The sequence below is a fragment of the Narcine bancroftii genome, chromosome 5 (genome assembly GCF_036971445.1).
Source record: "Narcine bancroftii isolate sNarBan1 chromosome 5, sNarBan1.hap1, whole genome shotgun sequence".
NCBI classification, from domain to species: Eukaryota; Metazoa; Chordata; class Chondrichthyes; order Torpediniformes; family Narcinidae; genus Narcine; species Narcine bancroftii.
Window position 1 is genome coordinate 190,175,103 of NC_091473.1, and position 19,935 is coordinate 190,195,037.

General features: G+C 46.0%; 1 protein-coding gene across 6 annotated transcripts in view; it reads left to right on the forward strand.

Annotated features, from left to right (window-relative positions):
- The window catches only part of LOC138764428 (solute carrier family 25 member 44-like), a 198,276-nt gene that overhangs the window by 15,221 nt on the left and 163,120 nt on the right, over positions 1 to 19,935 (forward strand). For 3 of the 6 annotated variants that reach the window (XM_069940346.1, XM_069940349.1, XM_069940347.1), the window contains 6 exons: positions 972 to 1,091; positions 2,775 to 2,924; positions 5,422 to 5,497; positions 5,849 to 5,923; positions 16,950 to 17,018; positions 18,839 to 18,998. In XM_069940346.1, the coding sequence (XP_069796447.1) occupies positions 972 to 1,091; positions 2,775 to 2,924; positions 5,422 to 5,497; positions 5,849 to 5,923; positions 16,950 to 17,018; positions 18,839 to 18,998 (650 nt within the window). The remainder of the gene's footprint in view (positions 1 to 971; positions 1,092 to 2,774; positions 2,925 to 5,421; positions 5,498 to 5,848; positions 5,924 to 16,949; positions 17,019 to 18,838; positions 18,999 to 19,935) is intronic. The other 3 variants (XM_069940348.1, XM_069940350.1, XM_069940351.1) reach the window with 3 other exon arrangements.

A 19,935-nucleotide genomic window follows, 5' to 3' on the forward strand; every position in this document is an offset into this window, starting at 1 on the left:
AGGTAAATGTTTACTGCTCAAGAAGGTTCTTTGGAGGTTTGCAGAGAAAAATTTATTGTTCCAGGATTTCCACAACTGAGGTACCACCATTAGTCACCTCAATGTCTTGCTGATGTCCATCAGGGTTCTCCAGATGATAACCTCTTTCTTTCAGGCTATCACAGAGTTCCTTTCTGTTCCCCTTATTGAAACATCATACAGATAGCACTTCTAGCCATCCGCCACTCTGGAGCTTTCTGTTTCAGTTCCAACCAGCTTCTCCTGCTTGCTTCAGCTGTGACTCTTCAGTCTTTCGTTCTCTCTCTTCATCTTCCAACTGCTAAAACACCCATGTGACTCTCTCACTTGCAAAATCCCCACCTTCTCCAGCAAACAATAGGAGTTGGTCTTTTGCTCCCATCTGTTGTCTTAGGTAAACAAAACTTCTCATTTACCTTTGAGTGAGCACTTTGCAGAAAGGTCAGGAGCCTTGTAAAAATGTTCAACACAGACGACCTATCTTTAGTTAATTAATTTGATGACATCATTTCAATTAGCACCTACTTGTGGAATGTGCACAGCATTCTCTACAGTTTCTATAAAGTCACTGAATGTGAATTCTTCAGTATTTCAAATAAGATCTGTTTTAAAATGTGTGTAGGTATGTAACTTACTCTAATTTTACCAATTTTTCTCCCAAATATATATACATTACATTTGAATCTTGTAGAACACAGAGGTCATTCAATCACTTCTCCCCACTTCATTTCCTCTCTGCCTTATGGGAGACCCTATACTCGGGTTAAGTGTGGGGTTTTGGGGTAGCATGTGTGCGCCTCTCTCTCTCTCTCTCTCTCTCTCTGTGTCTCTCTCTCTCTCTCTCTGTGTATGTCTGTCCGTGTTTGTGCATGTGTGACTCTGTGTCTCTGCGTACGTGTCCCCATGTAAGTGTTTGTGCACTCGTGACCATGTGCATACTCATGTGTTCACAGAGGACTACATTTGCACTGGGAACCTGGAGGTTGACTTCACTGAACTCTGCAACCGAATGGAGATCCTGGAGTTTCCCCTGGTAGTGCCGAGACACCCTGCGCCCAACCTCAGTGGCTTGCGTGAGCACCTCCCCCTCTGCCCGTCGTCCACCAAGCTTAGTTTCCTCCCCTCCATCACTGTGCCCCTGGGGTGGCAGGATGGAATCATGCGAGACTGAGCAGACTCTGCAATTTGGAATCAATCGTCCAGCTGCCGGAGGAACTCAGCCGGGTCGGCAGCATCCGTGGGGGAGGGGGGTGGTGGGGGAAATGGAGAGCTGCCGAGGAGGACCCGAGACACGGACAGCCCACATCCCCCCGCTGCCTGACCCACTGAGATCCTGTGGCAGCTCAGATTCCTTGCTACGATCATCCAGGTTACGGTGGACAACCACAAATCAACTTTGAGTATTGCATTGAGTTCTGGTCGCCCCATGACAGGAAGGATGTACCGGAAAAGTCCTAAAATCCAGATTGCTTGAGGAATTTTGGATTTTCCGGATTCTCAGGCACTACATGCACGGACGCAAAAGCCGAGAGTTGTCGAGGTCCGGATTCTCGGGTGATCCTGAATCTCTGGCATCTGGATTTTTGGACTTTTGCTGCAGATGTTTCGGAGAAGAGATTTACCAGGATGCTGCCTGGATTGGAGATTACGTCTCATGAAGCAAGGTTGATGGAGCTTTTCTCTTTGGGGCGACAGAGGGCGGGAGGTGACTTGATCGACGATGAGGGTCCCAGGTAGGGTGGACACCCAGCACCTTTCTCCAGCATCAACAATAGCACATACCAGAAGACATTGGTTTAAAGGAGGAATGTTTAGGGGGAGACTTTTTTAACACAGAATGTGGTGGGTGCTTGGAAAGCATTGCTGGGAGTTTGTTGTGGAAGCTGGTACAATAGGGACAGTATAAAGATCGTGATGGAATGGGAGAGTGGACTTGATGGGCTGAATGGCCTACTTCTATATCACATTGTCTTAAGAATAAAGTATATTTATTAAAAAAAACTAGGACATTCAAGAGACTTTTAGGCACATGGATGGAAGAGAAATAGAAGGTTATGGGGGTGAGGGAGGGAAAGGTCAGATTGCTGTGGAGTAGCACAACATTGTGGGCCAAAGGGCCTGTAGCGTGATGTTCTCCTGGACCTGTGAGCCTCCTCAAATCGGTTGTCTTGCTCAAAGCCTGAAGTGGGTGAGGTGGGGGAGGTGAGCAAGAGGCGTTTGGTCTGAGCAGTGGATGGTGGGATTCTGGGCAAGGGGGTTGACTGTGAGGGGAGGGTATTGGGCAGTGGTGGGCAGGTGTCAGCCTGGTGCAGGCTTCCAGAGCTTCCCTGCCCTTCCTACTGAGCATCTCCATCCGCTGAAGTGGGCAGCTCAGTCTACAGTCAGTGCAGGAAAGGGGGAGGGGTCCTTGGTTCCCTGAGGACACGTCCAACCTAGCGAACTTTAACGTGCACTCTTCTAATTACATGGTCATTATTAACAGTTGGGGGGGGGAAAAGAGTGGGTTCTTGTGTGTGGGTGAGAGTGGAGGGGGGGTGGTGAAGGTCAGTAAGTGTGCCCAGGTTAATGTGTGTGTAGAATGAGCCTGTGTGTGTTACGCGAGGGGGGTGTTGTGCTAGGTGTGCACGCTGGCGGGTTGTCATACTGGCAGGGTGTCACATGTGGTGGTGTGTGGGGTATCATCTGAGGTTGTGTGTGTCTGTTGGGGAGTTGCATGAGGTTTGCTCACGTGTGTTCTTGATGCACTTCCTTCCCAGTCGAAGAGATGCAGTCTCTCACTGCTTCAGACAAAAGCACGCCATCCTCTGCAGCTGGTGGCAGGGAGCACATCTCGTGCTTCAGGCCCTCCGTGCAGGTTGAGATGGAAAACGATGACCCAAAGCTCGTGAAAGCTGTTTACATCAGAGGTACGGTTCCCACTGGACAACAGGGATGAGGAACTCTTGGGTGAATTCTCATTGACTTGGGGATGTATGTGCATGTGTGAATATATTTGTGTGCATGCACGTGTGTGTTTACGCATGCATATGTGTACTCCTCTGCGTGCATGTGAATGGTGCATGTTTATGTGTGAAAAATGCGTGTGAATGTGTGTATGTGCTGGATTGCACGTGTGCATGCATGGTAATGTGATGTTTGTGTGCACATTTATGTTTATGTGTGCATACGTGTGTGTCTGCGTGGATGTGTGCACGCCTGTGTGTGAATGTATGGGTGTTTGTGTGTGCATAATGAGTGTGCACATGTGTGAATGTGTCTGTCATTTATTGTCATCCGATTGTCCAAGTACAACCCGACAAAACAGCATTCTCTCATCCTTGGTGCAAAACACACAGACACACACCCAGACATAACACACATGCAGACAAATGATACATAAAAAGAGTGTGCACATGCATGTGTATTTGCTGGTATGAATGTGCTTGTGGGCCGGAAGGGCCTGTTACCGTGCTGCATATCTAAACTTAATTTTATGATCTCAAGATTCAATTTATTGTTATTGTAATAAAAGTATCATTATGCATGAAATTGCTGTTGCCTGCTGTAAGGCAAACAGATTTGCCTCCGGCAGAAATTGCCTTAAGGGCCTCTTACAGTCAGAGAGAGAGAGAGAGAAGCAAAGGAGAGCCCCCTCCCCAGAATCACTGAGTGTCTGTGGATTCCCCCCAGCATTTCTACAGCCTCCGCAGTCCAAACCATCAGCGACCCAAGCTCCAGATCGGAACCTCCGACACGATCAGGAACCCTTCAGCGCCTTCGGCATCCCGGTTTCGATACCTGCTGCCCCTTCAGCCAGTCTTGAGCCAGTCTGCGGCCCAACAGCAGCCCCCAGCCTCCGTGGGTTCCTTGCCTTGAGTTGCCAGCAGCCCACGGCATGCGTTGGTCTTTCAGTTGCAGAGCCCCTCACAGGTCTGCCGCCGTGGTCACCGTCCCTGTGGGTCATCTCATTTGCTTCTCCTTCTCAGATGGGGTGTGGTCTCCCCGTTTTCTACACCAGTCCTCTGCTCCCCTGGAGTCTGAAACCCCTCATGTCGATCAGAGGCACCGGCATCTTGGGCGCAGGATTTTAAATAAAACTATTGTCGGCTCCTTTAATTGGGTGTTCAGAGCCTGTACAGAGCTGACCAGCCAGGGCAGTCGGACAGTGATGCAATGGGGATGTGTAACTGCACTGGGTGAAAAATGCAGCCCTTTGCTCAGTTCCAACTGATTGTAGCTGAGGGAAAGTGGGATTTAAAACATGCTGGAGAAACTCAGCAGGTCACACAGCGTCCACACAAAGTAAAGGGTCACTGACATTTAGGGCCTGGGCCCTTTGTCACAGTACGAGTAACAAACAGGCAGGAGGAGGACAGGGCAGGGGGAGGTCCAGAGGGCCGCAGGTAAGAGGTTGCAAGTGGTTACAGGTGGGAAGGGAGAAGAGGAAGAAGTGAAGGGGTTGGGGTCTGCTCTGTATGAAGAGGGAAGCTGGATGATGTATTCAGGTGCTCCTCCCCCTGCCCCCTTCCTCCCTCCTCTCCTCTCCTACTCCTTCCTCTCTTCCTCTCCTGCCCCTTCCTCCCTCCTCTCCTGCCCCTTCCTCCCTCCTCTCCTGCCCCTGCCTCCCTCCTCTCCTGCCCCTTCCTCCCTCCTCTCCTGCCCCTTCCTCCCTCCTCTCCTGCCCCTTCCTCCCTCCTCTCCTGCCCCTTCCTCCCTCCTCTCCTGCCCCTTCCTCCCTCCTCTCCTGCCCCTTCCTCCCTCCTCTCCTGCCCCTTCCTCCCTCCTCTCCTGCCCCTTCCTCCCTCCTCTCCTGCCCCTTCCTCCCTCCTCTCCTGCCCCTTCCTCCCTCCTCTCCTGCCCCTTCCTCCCTCCTCTCCTGCCCCTTCCTCCCTCCTCTCCTGCCCCTTCCTCCCTCCTCTCCTGCCCCTTCCTCCCTCCTCTCCTGCCCCTTCCTCCCTCCTCTCCTGCCCCTTCCTCCCTCCTCTCCTGCCCCTTCCTCCCTCCTCTCCTGCCCCTTCCTCCCTCCTCTCCTCCTCTCCTGCCCTTTCCTCCTTCTTCTCCTCCCCTTCCCCTTCCTCCCTCCTCTCCTCCCCTGCCCCTTCCTCCCTCCTCTCCTCTCCTCCCCTGCCCCTTCCTCCCTCCTCTCCTCTCCTCCCCTGCCCCATCCTCCCTCCTCTCCTCCCCTTGCCCCATCCTCCCTCCTCTCCTCCCCCTGCCCCCATCCTCCCTCCTCTCCTCCCCCCCCCTCACCTTTTTATTCAGATGCCTACCTGCCTTGTGATGAAGGGTCCAGGCCCAAATCATGGATGCTGGGGGGCCTGCTGAAAGTTTGGCTGGAGTGGGACACGTTTGGAGGGGCGGGATTCATAATGTCGTCTACGGCTGTCCCTTTCCTCTAACTGGAGTACCATTTCCTTCTTTCAGCTTGGCTCATTGATCAGAAATATGTGTTCATCCTTCAGAAGTGTCTCCCCGCTCTGTCCTCTCTGCACACAGTCAGGTGAGGGACGCCATTAGCACACCACCATACCGTGTGGAGGGCAGCTCTGGCCCCATCTGCCCCGTCCCCTCTGACCCTCTCCCACCTATGGTCCTGTCCGAATGTCTGCTCAACGCAGACATTGTCCTTGCCTCTACCCCTTCCTCCGATCCACCCACCCAGCATTTTCTGTGGGGAGAAGGTGCCCCTTTAACTCTCTCCCCACAATCTTTACCTGTAAACCTAATATATCTTTTTGCACTCCTCCCTCTTCTCCCCTCCTTCCCCACTCTAAACGAGAGTGTGCCCTGTGTGCGAGCCGCAGGAGACAGGGAATGGGTCGGAATGCTGATATGTGTGTCTCTCCCGCAGCCTCTGGAACGTAGGGCTGGCTGAAGACACCTTCTCTGCACTCATTGCTGTCCTGCGCCAGTGCACCAACCTCAGGTAAGAAATGCATAGCGCTGACAAGCTGCAATTCCGGCAGTCATGACATAGGACAGAACACTACAGACCCTTTGGCCCATGAAGTTGTGCCAACCTATGTAAACAACAATTTACCCCTTCCCTCCCTCGCACCCTCTATTTTTCCTTATGATCAAGTGCCTGTGTCTTTTACATGTTCCTATTTTATAAGCTAAAATATACTTTATTCATAGAGCATAAGTAGGCCCATCTAGTCTGCTCTGCCATTCCATCATGAGCTGATCCATTCCATCATGAGCTGATCCATTCCCCCACTCCCCTGCCTTAATTTAAATTTAGACAATGCAGCAACAGGGCATTCTGGCCCACGTGTCCGCGCTGCCCAATTTACACCTCATTAACCTACACCTCCCAGAATCACAGTGTGGCTTTCGCACAAACAGGGGAACTACTGACATGGTCTTTGCCCTCAGACAGCTCCAAGAAAAGTGCAGAGAACAAAACAAAGGACTCCACATTACCTTTGTTGACCTGACCAAAGCCTTTGACATCATGAGCAGGAAAGGGCTTTGGCAAATACTAGAGTGCCTCGGATGCCCCCCACAAGTTCCTCAACATGGTTATCCAACTGCACGAAAACCAACAACGTCGGGTCAGATACAGCAATGAGCTCTCCGAACCCTTCTCTATTGACAACGGTGTGAAGCAAGGCTGCGTCCTCGCACCAACCCTCTTTACTGTCTTCTTCAGCATGATGCTGAAATAAGCCAATAAAGACCTCAACAATGAAGACGGTGTTTACATCCAGTACCACACGGATGGCAGTCTCTTCAATCTGAGGCGCCTGCAAGCTCACACCAAGACACAAGAGCAACTTGTCCGTGAACTACTCTTTGCAGATGATGCCGCTTTAGTTGCCCATTCAGAGCCAGCTCTCCAGCGCATGACGTCCTGTTTTGCGGAAACTGCCAAAATGTTTGGCCTGGAAGTCAGCCTGAAGAAAACTGAGGTCCTCCATCAGCCAGCTCCCCACCATGACCACCAGCACCCCCACATCTCCATCGGGCACACTGAACTCAAAACGGTCAACCAGTTTACCTACCTCGGCTGCACCATTTCATCTGATGCAAGGATCGACAAAGAGATAGACAACAGACTCGCCAAGGCAAATAGCGCCTTTGGAAGACTACACAAAAGAGTCTGGAAAAACAACCACTTGAAGAAACACACAAAGATCAGCGTGTACAGAGCCATTGTCAAACCAGAGCCCCCCCCCAGAGGAAAACCCCACGCAGACATGGGGAGAACGTCCAAACTCTCGACAGACAGCATGGGATTCGAACCCCAGTCTGCTGGGGTTGCAAAGGCGTGGCACCAATTGTGCCATCCTAACTCTTCAGATACCCACAAATCTCTGCTATAAATGCACCCAATAATCTGGCCTCCACAGCCGGCCATGGCAGCAAAATTCCACTCTCCGGCTGAGGAAATTCCTCTGCATCTTGGTTTTAAATGGGCGCCCTTCAATGCTGGTTGTGTTGCTTCTTCCTTGACTCCTCTCCCATGGGAAACAACTTTGCCACATCTAGTCGGTGTCACAGAAATGCTTCTATGAAGTTTCCACCCCCACCCCCTCAAAAGCAGTCAAACATTCCTCACATACTAATCCCTTCATTCCAGCAATCATTCTTGTAAAACTCTGAACCTTTTCCAATGCTAGCACATCCTTTCTTGAAAAAAAGTCCAAAACTGTGCCCTGTACTCCAAGTGAGGCCTCGCCAGTGCCTTATGAAGCCTTAATAAATTTATTTGCGTAAAGAATGCTGTTCAGAGTCTCTTCCCGCTGCCCTCTCTCTCTACGTGAAATGCAAAAGTCTACAGACACTGTGATTTTAGTCAATGCTGGAGGAACCAGCGTCAATGAAGGACAAAGAGATATTGCCGACGTTTCGGGCCTGAGCCCTCCTTTGAGGAGTAAGCAGAGCACCCCATGACCATGTGGCCAGGCACGGTTCAAATTTGCCGATGTCGCCGTGGTCGTCAGCAGAATCGCAGGTGTACAGGGGAGGGGGTGGCGATCAACTGGTTGAGTGGTGTCACAACAACAACCTTGCACCCAACATCAGCAAAATGGAGGAGCTGAGGGGCCACGGCACATTTTTCACCTTGTAGCTTAAATATTTTAAAATGATCTTTATGACGTCGGTGAGAGAGAAGTACGGAAGAAACCTAAACGTCTGTTTCGTAGGGAAGTGGGGAAGAGGTGGGCTCTAGACTGCAGTCCTTCCGCACAGCACCCTCACGCAAAGCCTCAGTGCGTCCATCAGCGCATACTCCTGCAGCCTGGAATGCGCCGGTCAACCTGTGGGCCAGAAGGGCCTGTTACCGAGCTGAATTTGCGAATTTAAAATCACCGTATATACTCGTGTAACAGTCGACCCCATGTAAAAGTTGGTCCCACCCACCCCCCTTATTTTTGGCCCCGGCCGCCTGCCCCTCCAAGCTCCCAACAGCCCGGCCACAGATCCTCGCCCCGGAGCTCCTGACTCCCTGACGACGATCCCTGGCCTCGGCCGCCCGCCCACTGGACTTACCATCCAGTCCCACCTATCCGAGCTCCCAACACCTTGAATGAGGCAGGTACTCACCATGGTAAAAAGTAGAAGTTCCCTCCCGCCCAAATTTTACCCAAAAAATTGATCCCCAAAACTCAACTATCACATGAGTGTTCAGCTGTTCCTTACGATGGTCCGACAAGATTTTTCAAAGTTGTGATGGTCATTATTGCTCTATTTTGTGATTAAAAATTGTTTTTGTCCAAAGATATTCAACATTTAATTATAAAACAGGCTTTGTTTTAGATACATTTGCCCAGCTGTAGGCTACGGTAAGGCAGGCTAGGCTATGTTGTTCGTTAGGTGCGGTACTGTATTCTTTTTCAACCTGTGATTTTTTTTTCCCCCACTAATCAGAACGTATACGGTAAATTAAATCCCTTCAGCCTTCAGCAACAGCCCAGCAATGCATTCCAGGTACCCACCAGAGAACATCTGTTTTGCAATAAATTATATACAGCACAAGAGGGGAAAAAAAACCTCTTTGAGTCTTTACATTCATAGTTTCAATCCTTTTGAGCAAGTTATTTACAAAACCTGCTCAAAAATTTTACGTAGTGTCAGTCGTCTCATGTCGAGTATGGGAAAAACTGTTTAGAAACTTTTTACATTGTGATGTACATTTTGCATTTAACACTGTTGCCTTAATATTCAGTCACCACCCCTGTGGCACTTTGTTGATCCCCTCTCGTCTCTGTTGGTTTAATGAGCTTTCCCCTCAGTGTCAGCCCCTCAGAGCTTGGTAATGGGGGGGGGGGAACACCTCTGACAGTACTCCTTCCCCACAGCACCCTCACGTTGGCTGCACCAAGCCTCAGCACGTAGTCCTGCAGCCGGGAAGGTGCCTTTTGGGCCGACTAAAGGGCATCCTTCACCAAGCCGGTGGTCTTCCAGCAGTCCTGAATGTCGGACTCAGTGTGTCCCCCCCCCCCCCCCCCCCCCGGGAACAGTCTGTAAATCAGGGGGTCCTCTGTCACACTGCTGCTGGGGATGAACCTTGTGACATAGTGCCTCGCATCCCTCTCCACACTCTCCTTGCGAAGCTGCATTCAGCGAAGAGCTGGACGGTCTCCACCCCATGATGTTCCTATTGTACAGTAAGGATCTGACTGGGAGGGCCCCTCTCACCACCAGCCAGGCCAATGTTACACAAAACTGCCTTTATTCTGCCATAAGACGGACAAAGATTCACCATGAGTGTTGCCTGCTGCCCCTTACAGTCAGAGAAAGAGAAGCAAAAGAGAATCCCCCCCAGAGTCACTTCAAAACATCAGCAACCCGAGCTCCAGATCCAAACCTCCAACATTTCCGACAACCAGCGCATCGGTGGCATCATGAAGAGAGCCTCTGCTTCCTCAGGAGTTTGCGGAGGAGCTAGTGGAGTTGTTCAAGTGAACCGGTACGGACTTGAAGGGCCGACATGGCCTGTTTCCGTGCTGTAAACGGTTATATGGTTATATGATGTGGAAGCCCTCGGGGAGCCCTCCTTGCCCTCAGTAGCCTCTCAAATACCTCATTCCCATGAGCCAGTCTCCAGCAGCCTGCGGCCTGGTGCAAGACCCCCTCCCTCAAGCAGCCTGCAGTCTGGGGTGGGGGTTTCCTCACCCACAAGTCTCCAAACACCTCACTGCCTATACTTGTCCTCCAGCCCCCCCGATCTGCTGTCGTGGACACCAAATTTCTCATCTGGTGCCCTGCCCCAGTCCGCTGCAACCCCCCCAAACCCCCGGAATCTGCGGTGGCTTCTGTCGAACACAGGTGCTGCCATCTCGGAGGGGCCCATATCCCACAGTTGCAGGATTTCAACTACATCAGCTCCTTTGACTGTCGGTGGTTGGACTGGGTATTATGACCCCTTGAGGGGGGGGTGGGCAGCACTGTATCTCCACTCCCTGCAACCCCACAGCACCGCCACTCTGGCAGCACCACCATCTTTTTTATTAGGGCGAGTGGAGGAAAATTTAGGGGAGACGTTTTATTTTACACAGAGTAGGGGCGGCTACCCTGAATACGTTGCCAGGGCTGGTGGTAGAGGCTGGTACAGTAGATATTTAATTTAATTTTAATTCAGACCATGGGTCGGCAAACGTTTTAAACCATTGGTCTCCTTTTTTTAAATATTTTTTTATTTTTCATACTGTGAACCATATCAAGCAAAATATATACAAACGTTTCTCATTAAATATACACAGTGGCATTTTTTCCCTTTTTACCCCTCTACCTTCCCTCCCCCTTTCCCACCCCCCTCCAAAACCAACATATACAATACAATAAAACCATTAAACAATGTCATCACACAATGAAAAATAAACAAGAAAAATGTGTCATCTACTTTTACACACTGGTTCAAGTCGTTTTGTCTTATCATTTTAGGGGATGGAGGTCCGAGGCAAGCCCTCTCTGTAATGTTTCATGTATGGTTCCCAAATTTGTTCAAATAATGTGACTTTATTTTTTAAATTATATGTTATTTTTTCCAATGGAATACATTTATTCATTTCTATGTACCATTGCTGTACTCTCAGGCTCTCTTCCATTTTCCAAGTTGACATTATACATTTTTTTGCTACTGCTAAGGCTATCATAATAAATCTTTTTTGTGCTTTATCCAATTTGAGGCCTAATTCCTTACTTCTTACATTACTTAGAAGAAAGATCTCTGGACTTTTTGGTATGTTATTTTTTGTGATTTTATTTAATATCTGATTTAGATCTTCCCAAAACATTTTCATTTTCTCACATGCCCAAATTGCATGTACTGTTCCCATTTCCTTCTTACAGCGAAAACATCTATCTGATAATGTTGGATCCCATTCTTTTAACTTTTGAGGCGTGATATATAACCTGTGTAACCTTGTGTTTATTATATTCTTCATAGTTCCAGAACATAACTTTTCCCATGTTTCATTTTTTATCTTTGTTTAAATCCTTTTCCCACTTTTGTTTAGGTTTATAGATTATTTCATCATTTTCCTATTCTTGCAGCTTAATGTACATGTTTGTTATAAATCTTTTAATTATCATTGTGTCTGTAATCACATATTCAAAGCTGCTTTCTTCTAGCAATCTCAGTCTGTTTCCCAATTTATCCTTTAAATAAGCTTTCAGTTGATGATATGCAAACATTGTACCATGAGTTATTCCATATTTGTACTTCAACTGTTCAAATGTTAATGAATTATTTCCCAAAAAACAATTTTCTATTCTTTTGATTCTTTTTCCCTCCCATTCCCTAAAGGAAAGGTTATCTATTGTAAAAGGGATTAGCAGATTTTGCATCAATAACAATTTTGTTATTTGGTAATATTTTTTTTTCCTTTCCAAGTGGATCTTCTTCCATATATTAAGTAAATGATGCAATACTGGTGAGCTTTTATATTGCACCAGGTTTTCATCCCACTTATAAATTATATGTTCCGGTACCTTCTCCCCTATTTTATCTAGTTCTATCTTTGTCCAGTCTGCGTTTTCCCTTGTCTGGTAAAAATCTGATAAATACCTTAATTGTGCTGCTCTATAATTTAAAGTTTGGTAACTGCAAACCACCTTGGTTGTACCTGTTAATTTATCTAACGCTATCCTTGGTTTCCCCCCTTTCCACAAGAATTTCCTTGTTATTCTCTTTCGTTCATTAAAGAATTTCTCTGTTAAGGGAATTGGTAATGATCGAAATAAGTATTGTATCCTTGGGAAGACACTCATTTTAATGCAATTTACCCTCCCTATCAACGTTAGCGGTAATTCTTTCCAATGTTCTAAGTCTCCCTGCAATTTATTTATTAATGGCTGATAATTTAATTTGTACAGGTGGCTTAAGTTATTATCTAACCTAATACCTAGGTATCGGATTTGCTTGTGTTTGCCATTTAAATTGTGATTCTTTTTAATATTCTGTATAATCTGCATTACTCATTGGCATCACTTCACTTTTATTTGCATTGATCTTGTACCCCAATATTTCTCCATACTCCTTCAATTTCTTATGTAATTCTTTTATTGATATTTCTGGTTCTGTTAAGTATACTATGATGTCATCTGCAAATAAACTGACTTTTATACTCCTTTATTTTTATCCTTTTTATTTTATTTTCTATTCTTATCAGTTCTGCCAATGGTTCTATTACTAAGGCGAACAATGAGGGGGATAATGGACATCCCTGTCTAGTTGACTACTTAATTTAAATTGGTTCAATACATTTACTTTTACCTTGGACAATTATATAATGCTTTAATCTAATTAATATATTTTCCTGGTAGATTGAACCTCTGTAATACTTTGAATAAATAATTCCATTCTACTCTGTCAAAGGCTTCTTCTGCGTCTAATGCAACAGCCACTGTTGGCTTCTTATTTCCTTGAACTGCATGAATTAGATTTATAAATTTACAGATATTATCCACTGTTCGTCTTTTCTTAATAAATCCAGTTTGATCTTGTTTTACTATTTTAGGTACACAATCGGCCAATCTGTTTGCTAATAATTTCGCTATTATCTTGTAATCTGAATTAAGTAGAGATATTGGTCTATATGAAGCTGGTGTTCAAGGATCCTTCCCCGTCTTTGGCATTACTGTAATTATTGCTGTCTTACATGAATCTGGCAAGTTTTGTGTTTCTTCTCTCTGGTTCATTACTTTCAGGAATGGAGGAATTAATAACTCTTTAAATGTTTTATAGAATTCTATTGGGAATCCATCCTCTCCAGGAGTTTTATTTTTCGGCAGCTTTTTTAATATATCCTGTACTTCCTCTGTTTCAAATGGTTTTATCAGTTTGTTTTGTTCCTCTTCTTGCAATTTTGGCAGTTCAATTTTAGCTAAAAACTCATCTTTCCCCTCATTCTCAGTTTGGTATAATTGTTCATAAAATTCCTTAAAGTTCTCATTAATCTCTATTGGATTATATGTAATTTGTTTGTCCTTTTTCCTTGATGCCAATACAGTTTTTTTTAGCTTGTTCTGTTTTAAGTTGCCAGGATAATATTTTGTTTTTTCTCCCAGTTCGTAATACTTTTGCTTTATTTTCATTATGTTCTTCTCCACCTTATACATTTGTAATGTTTTGTATTTTATTTTTTTTGTCCGTCAATTCTCTCCTTTTTGTTATATCATCCCTTTTTACTAGTTCCTTTTCTGTACTTACTATCTCCCTTTCCAACTGCTCTATTTTCCAATTGTAGTCCTTTTTCATCTTAGTTACATAACTTATTATCTGCCCTCTAATGAAGGCTTTCATTGTGTCCCATCATATAAATTTGTCTTTCACTGATTCCGTGTGTATTTCAAAATATGTTTTAATTTGGCATTCAATAAATTCTCTAAATTCCTGTCTTTTAAGTAGCATGGAGTTTAACCTCCATCTATATGTTCTTGGTGGGATGTCCTCCAGTTCTATTGCTAATAACAGGGGTGAATGATCAATTAGTAGTCTAGCTTTATATTCAGTTTTCCTAACTCTCCCTTGAATATGGGCCGACAACAAAAACATATCAATCCTTGAGTATGTTTTATGCCTACTTGAATAATGAGTATTCCTTCTCCCCTGGGTGCTGCCTCCTCCATACATCCATAAGTTTCATTTCCTGCATTGATTTAACCATAAATTTGGCCACTTTATTCTTTTTGCTAGTCTTTTGTCCAGTTTTATCTAACATTGGATCCAAGTTAAGGTTAAAATCCCCTCCTATCAAAATATTTCCTTGTGTATCTAAAATCTTCAAAAAAATATCTTCCATAAACTTTTGATCCCCTCATTAGGTGCATATATATTGAGCAAATTCCAAAATTCTGAGTATATCTGACACTTTATCATTACATACCTCCCTGCTGGATCTATTATTTCCTCCTCTATTTTGATTGGTACATTTTTATTAATTAATATAGCTACACCTCTAGCTTTTAAATTATAGGATGCTGCCGCTACGTGCCCTACCCAGTCTCTCTTTAATTTGTTATGTTCCTCTTCAGTTAGATGCGTTTCCTGCACAAATGCTATATCTATTTTTTTCTTTTTTCAGTAAATTTAATACCCTCTTCCTTTTAATTTGGTTATGTATTCCATTAATGTTTATAGTCATATAGTTCAACATAGCCATCTCATATCCTGTTTACACCTCACTGCCACTTCCTCATCTGTTTTCCTTTTTTAAACTCAATATATGACAACACATTTAAAACATAAAATACTCCAACAACTCCCACATCCAATATTCCCTTAACCCCAAATATTCCCCCCCACCTCTGAGTTGCCCCTTATCCAACCATCGGCCTCCTTATGGAATCCTTGATCCCTCATCGACTCCCAAGCACGTAAAATTAATAAATAAATATTATCGATCATAAACTTTTCCAAAGCCTAGACATTCATCGAGCCCTTGGATAGCCCCATCAACCCCAGGGGTCAATATAGCCCCCTGATTTAGACATACATGGGGTTGCCAGGCGTCCCGTATACATGTCCTGTATCTAATGGCTGCGTCCCGTGTCCTGCATTGACTTTATCAGGACACCTTAAATGTCATGTATTGATTTTTTTTTTTAAATTGCAAAATTCAGCAGTTTAGAGCTGTACAATTTGGAAGTGTCAATAATTGAATTTTACTTCATTAAAACGTTAAATAACTCCACTATTACGTGAAGGAAGTGACCCGAAGACTGCTAGTATTTGCAACAAGTTTGAAACCGTGGCCGATGAATGCACACTGACATGTTTCATTGATTTTTAATTTAATCCAGATAACTGTGTATATATTTTCCCCTTTGTATTATTTTATCTCAATGTAAATTCAAATTAGAAATCATTTGAATTTAAATTTGACTAGGGTGTCCTATATTTCCATTTGGCAAATCTGGTAACCCTCTTCCGGCCCCATGAGCCCATGCTGCCCAGACACACCCCCTGCGATGAATGAGTCTAATTTATCCCCAGATGTCTTTGGAGGAAACCAAACCACCCGGAGGAAGCCCACGCGAGTCACGGGGAGAACGTACAAACTCCTTACAGACAGTGCCGGATTCAAACCCGGGGCTGCTGTAAAAGCGTTGGGCTAACTGCTATGGTGACCATGCTGTGATTAAAAGACTCACCAGCATGTGGATGGGGGTAAGGGAGGGTTAGGTTGTTATGGGGTAGGTTTATAGAAGTCAGCACAAACTCGTGGGCTGAGGGTCCTGTACATGTTCAAGTTTATTATCTTCAGGTTACATGCATACAACCAGATGAAACAGCGTTCTCCGGTCCTTGGTGAAAAAAGCATGCAGACACACAACCAGACGTGCACACATAGAGTCAAACGATATATGTGCAGTGTGTATATATACAAATATAAAAATAAGTAAATACTGTGGTGGAATCGCGGAGGGTTAGAGTGAGCAGTTCCTTGGGTTGTTCCTCATTTTCACTGCCCTTGGGGAAGAAGGAGTTCCTCGGCCTGGCGGTGCTGGCTCTGATCCTCCTGGATCTCTTCCCCCGATGGGAGCAGCTGAAAGATGGAAGGTGTGGACAATGATCCCAGTCGATCACGTCGATGGGGAATAAGGGAGATGCCAGTGATCCTCTCTACCGCTCTTGTGGTCCTGTGAATTGACCTCCAATCTGATGCTCTACAGTGGTTCTCAACCTTTATTTTCCCACTTACATACCACCTTAAGTAATCCCTTACTAACTACAGAGCCCCGATGGCATAAGATGCATAGGTTCTCTGTGGTTAGTAAGAGATTACTTTAGGTGGTGTGTGAGTGGAGAGAAAAAGGTTGAGAACCTCTACTCTGCAGCCACCGTACCCAACTGGGATGCAGCTGGCCAGGACGCTCCTAATAGAGCTACCGTAAGAAGGTAGATGTGGTGGTGGCCGGTGTCCTTGCCCGCCTCAGTCTTTTCAGGAAATGCAGTCACTGTTGCGCCTTCCTGACAAGTGAGGAGATGTTGAGTGTCCAGGATAGGTCACTAGCTTAGGTGGACTCCGAGGAACTTGGAATGAAGAGGAGGGTGGTTGTCCCCGGTCCTCCTGAAGTCCACAATCACCTCCTTCATTCCGTCAATGTTGAGACTCAACTGATCCATGTGCCTTTCCTCCCCCACCACCCCTTTCCCCCTAACGGTTCTTCCTACACCCATCTCCTTTCCTTTCCTGCCCTACCACCTCTCCGGCCCTTCCCCTCAGCTCCTTCCCTCCTTCACATGTAGACTATCACCCCCCCTTTTCACTTTATATCGGCTTGTAAGAATCTGGGTGCGTGTTTACAGCGTGAATGATGATTCTCATTGAGGTCATTGATTGTCTACGCTACCACCGGGAAAAGGGGTCCCAGCCCAGAGAAGCTGACTGGCCACTTCTACCCACGGGATGCTGCCCACCCCTGCTGAGTTGTTCTTTGCTCACGTCTCCAGCGCCAACTGCCTGTGTGACTCCCTACCCTGCTCTGTCTTCCAGGAAGGTGGTGCTCGATGGAAACCCAATTCCCCAACAGCCCTACTACTTGCTGATGAATGAAGACATCCCGTGAGTCAACCATGTGCCTGCCTTGGGACTGGGGTCATGCATCTCTAAGGCTGTAAAATGTCGGAGCAGAAATAGGCCATTCAGCCCATCGAGTCTGCCCTGCCATTTAATCATGAGCTGATCCATTTTCCGCACTCAACCCCATTGCCCCGGCCTTCTCCACATAACCTTCGATGCCCTGTTGAATCAAGAACCCCTATCAATATCTGTCTTAAATACACCCAATGACCTGGCCTCCAAAAATGCCCGTGGCAACAAATTCCACAGATTCACTGCCCTCTGGCTGAAGAAATTCTGAGCGGACGCCCTTCAATCCTGAAGTTTCCTCTTGTCCTGGACTTTCCCATAATGGGAAACAACCTTTCCATATCTACTCTGTCCACACCTTTCAACATTCAAAATGTTTCAATGAGATGGTCCGTCATTCTCCTAAATTTCATAGTTCGAGTCCAGTGCCCTTCGGCCCACAGTGTCCGTACTGACCATCAACACTCCTCATCTGCACTAAACCGTAGAACACTACAGCATCCAGTCCTTGCCACCCAATTCCATTGACCTGCTCCTGGACCATAGCCCTCCATGCCCAGCCTATCCATGGACCTATCCAAATTTTTTGATTGTCAAAATCAATGAAGACATGCACTCACAGTGCACACATGCGTCTGCATATGCACACACAAACACTCATCATGCACACCAAAACACTAATATACACACTAATGCACATATTGACGCACAAACACTGATGCACACCCAAACACTAACACATACCCAAACACTAACAGACACCCAAACACTAACAGACACACAAACACCAACACACAAATACTGATAGATATACACACACACACATACACACACATGCACGCCAATTTCCAAGGTTACCTGGACAAAGGAGTAGAGGGAAGGGTCAGTAAGTGTGTGGATGATACGAAGGCTGGAGGTGTTGTGGATGGTACTGAAGGTTGTGGAAGGTTACAATAGGATTTAGACAGGATGGAGAGTTGGGCGGTGAAGTGGCAGATGGAGTTCAATCCGGATAAGTGTGAGGTGATGCATTTTGGCAGGTCAAACCTGAAGGCCGAGTATAGGGTTAATGGTTGGTTACTTAATAATGTGGAGAAACAGAGGGACCTTGGGGTCCAAATCCGTACACCCCTCAAGGTCATCGCGCAGGTTGATAGGGATAGTTAAGAAGGCTGATGGGATGCTGGGGGATTGAGTTCAGGAGTCGTGAGGTCTACAAATTTCTGGTGAGACCACACCTGGAGTATTGTGTTCAGTTCTGGTCATCTCATTACAGGAAGGATGTGGAAGCTGTGGAGAGGGGGCAGAGGAGATTCATCAGGATATTGGCTGGATTGGAAAATAAGTCTTACGGGCCAAAGTCAGCAGAGCTGAGACTTTTCTCTTTGGAGCGAAGAAGGATGAGAGGAGACTTAACAGAGGTTGACAAGATTATGGGAGGTGCAGATAAAGTGGATAGCCGGCGCCTTTTTCCCAGGGTGGGTATAACAAAGCCCAGAGGACATCTGTACCAAGTGAAGTTTAGGGGAGACATCAGGGGTACTTTTTGGTTTTACACAGAGAGTTGTGGGTGCCTGGAAAGCCTTGTTTGACTGTATGAAATATTAGGGGCATCTAAGGTACTTAGACAGACTCATGGATGGAAGAATAATAGAGATTTAGGGTAGGGAGGGTTTAGTTTTTAGTTTAAGAATATATGGGTCGGCACAATATCAAGGGGCGAAGGGTCTGGACTGTGATGTAATGTTCTAAGTTAATGCCCTAACGTTTTTCCCTGTGTATTTATTTTGCAGAATTCAGAACTTAACATTGAGGAACAACAAAATAGATGATACAGGTGCGAAGCTGATTGGTGAGGCGCTTTCCACACCCAAACAGAGCAACAGGACGTTGCTGTCACTGAACCTGAACTTCAATCACATCTCGGACCAAGGAATTGGCTACATCGCAGATGTAAGGTCATGGACAGTAAAAACACATGGCTGGAGAAACTCAGCAGGTCACACAGTGTAAAAAACACAAGACTGGAGAAACTCAGCAGGTCATGCAGTATTAAAAAAAAACACAGGAATGGAGAAACACACCAGGTCAAACCGTGTAAAAACACAGAGCTGGAGAAACTCAGCAGGTCACACAGTGTAAAAAAACACAGGAATGGAAAAACATGCCAGGTCAAACCCTGTAAACACAGAGCTGGAGAAACTCAGCAGGTCACACCGTGTTAAAACACAGGGATGGAGAAACTCAGCAGATCACACAGTGTAAAAACACAGGGCTGGAGAAACTCAGCAGGTCAAACCATGTAAAAACACAGAGCTGGAGAAACTCAGCAGGTCACACAGTGTAAAAAACACAGGACTGGAGAAACTCAAGCAGGTCACACAGTATTAAAAAAAACACAGGGCTGGAGAAACACGCCAGGTCAAACCATCTAAAAACACAGTGCTGGAGAAACTCAGCAGGTCACACAGTGTTAAAACACAGGGCTGGAGAAACTCAGCAGGTCAAACCATGTAAAAACACAGAGCTGGAGAAACTCAGCAGGTCACACAGTGTAAAAAACACAGGACTGGAGAAACTCAAGCAGGTCACACAGTATTAAAAAAAAAACACAGGGCTGGAGAAACTTATCAGGTGAAACCGTATAAAAACACAGGGCTGGAGAAACTCAGCAGGTCACACCTTGTAAAAAGCACAGGGTTGGAGAAACTTAGCAGGTCACACAGTGTAAAAGCACAGGGCTGGAGAAACTCAGCAGGTCACACAGTGTAAAAAACACTGGGCTGGAGTAACTCAGCAGGTGAAATAGTTCAAAAACACAGGGCTGGAGAAACCAAACAGGTCACACAGTGTCCTTTATGTAGCAAGGATAAAGATACAGAATCAATGA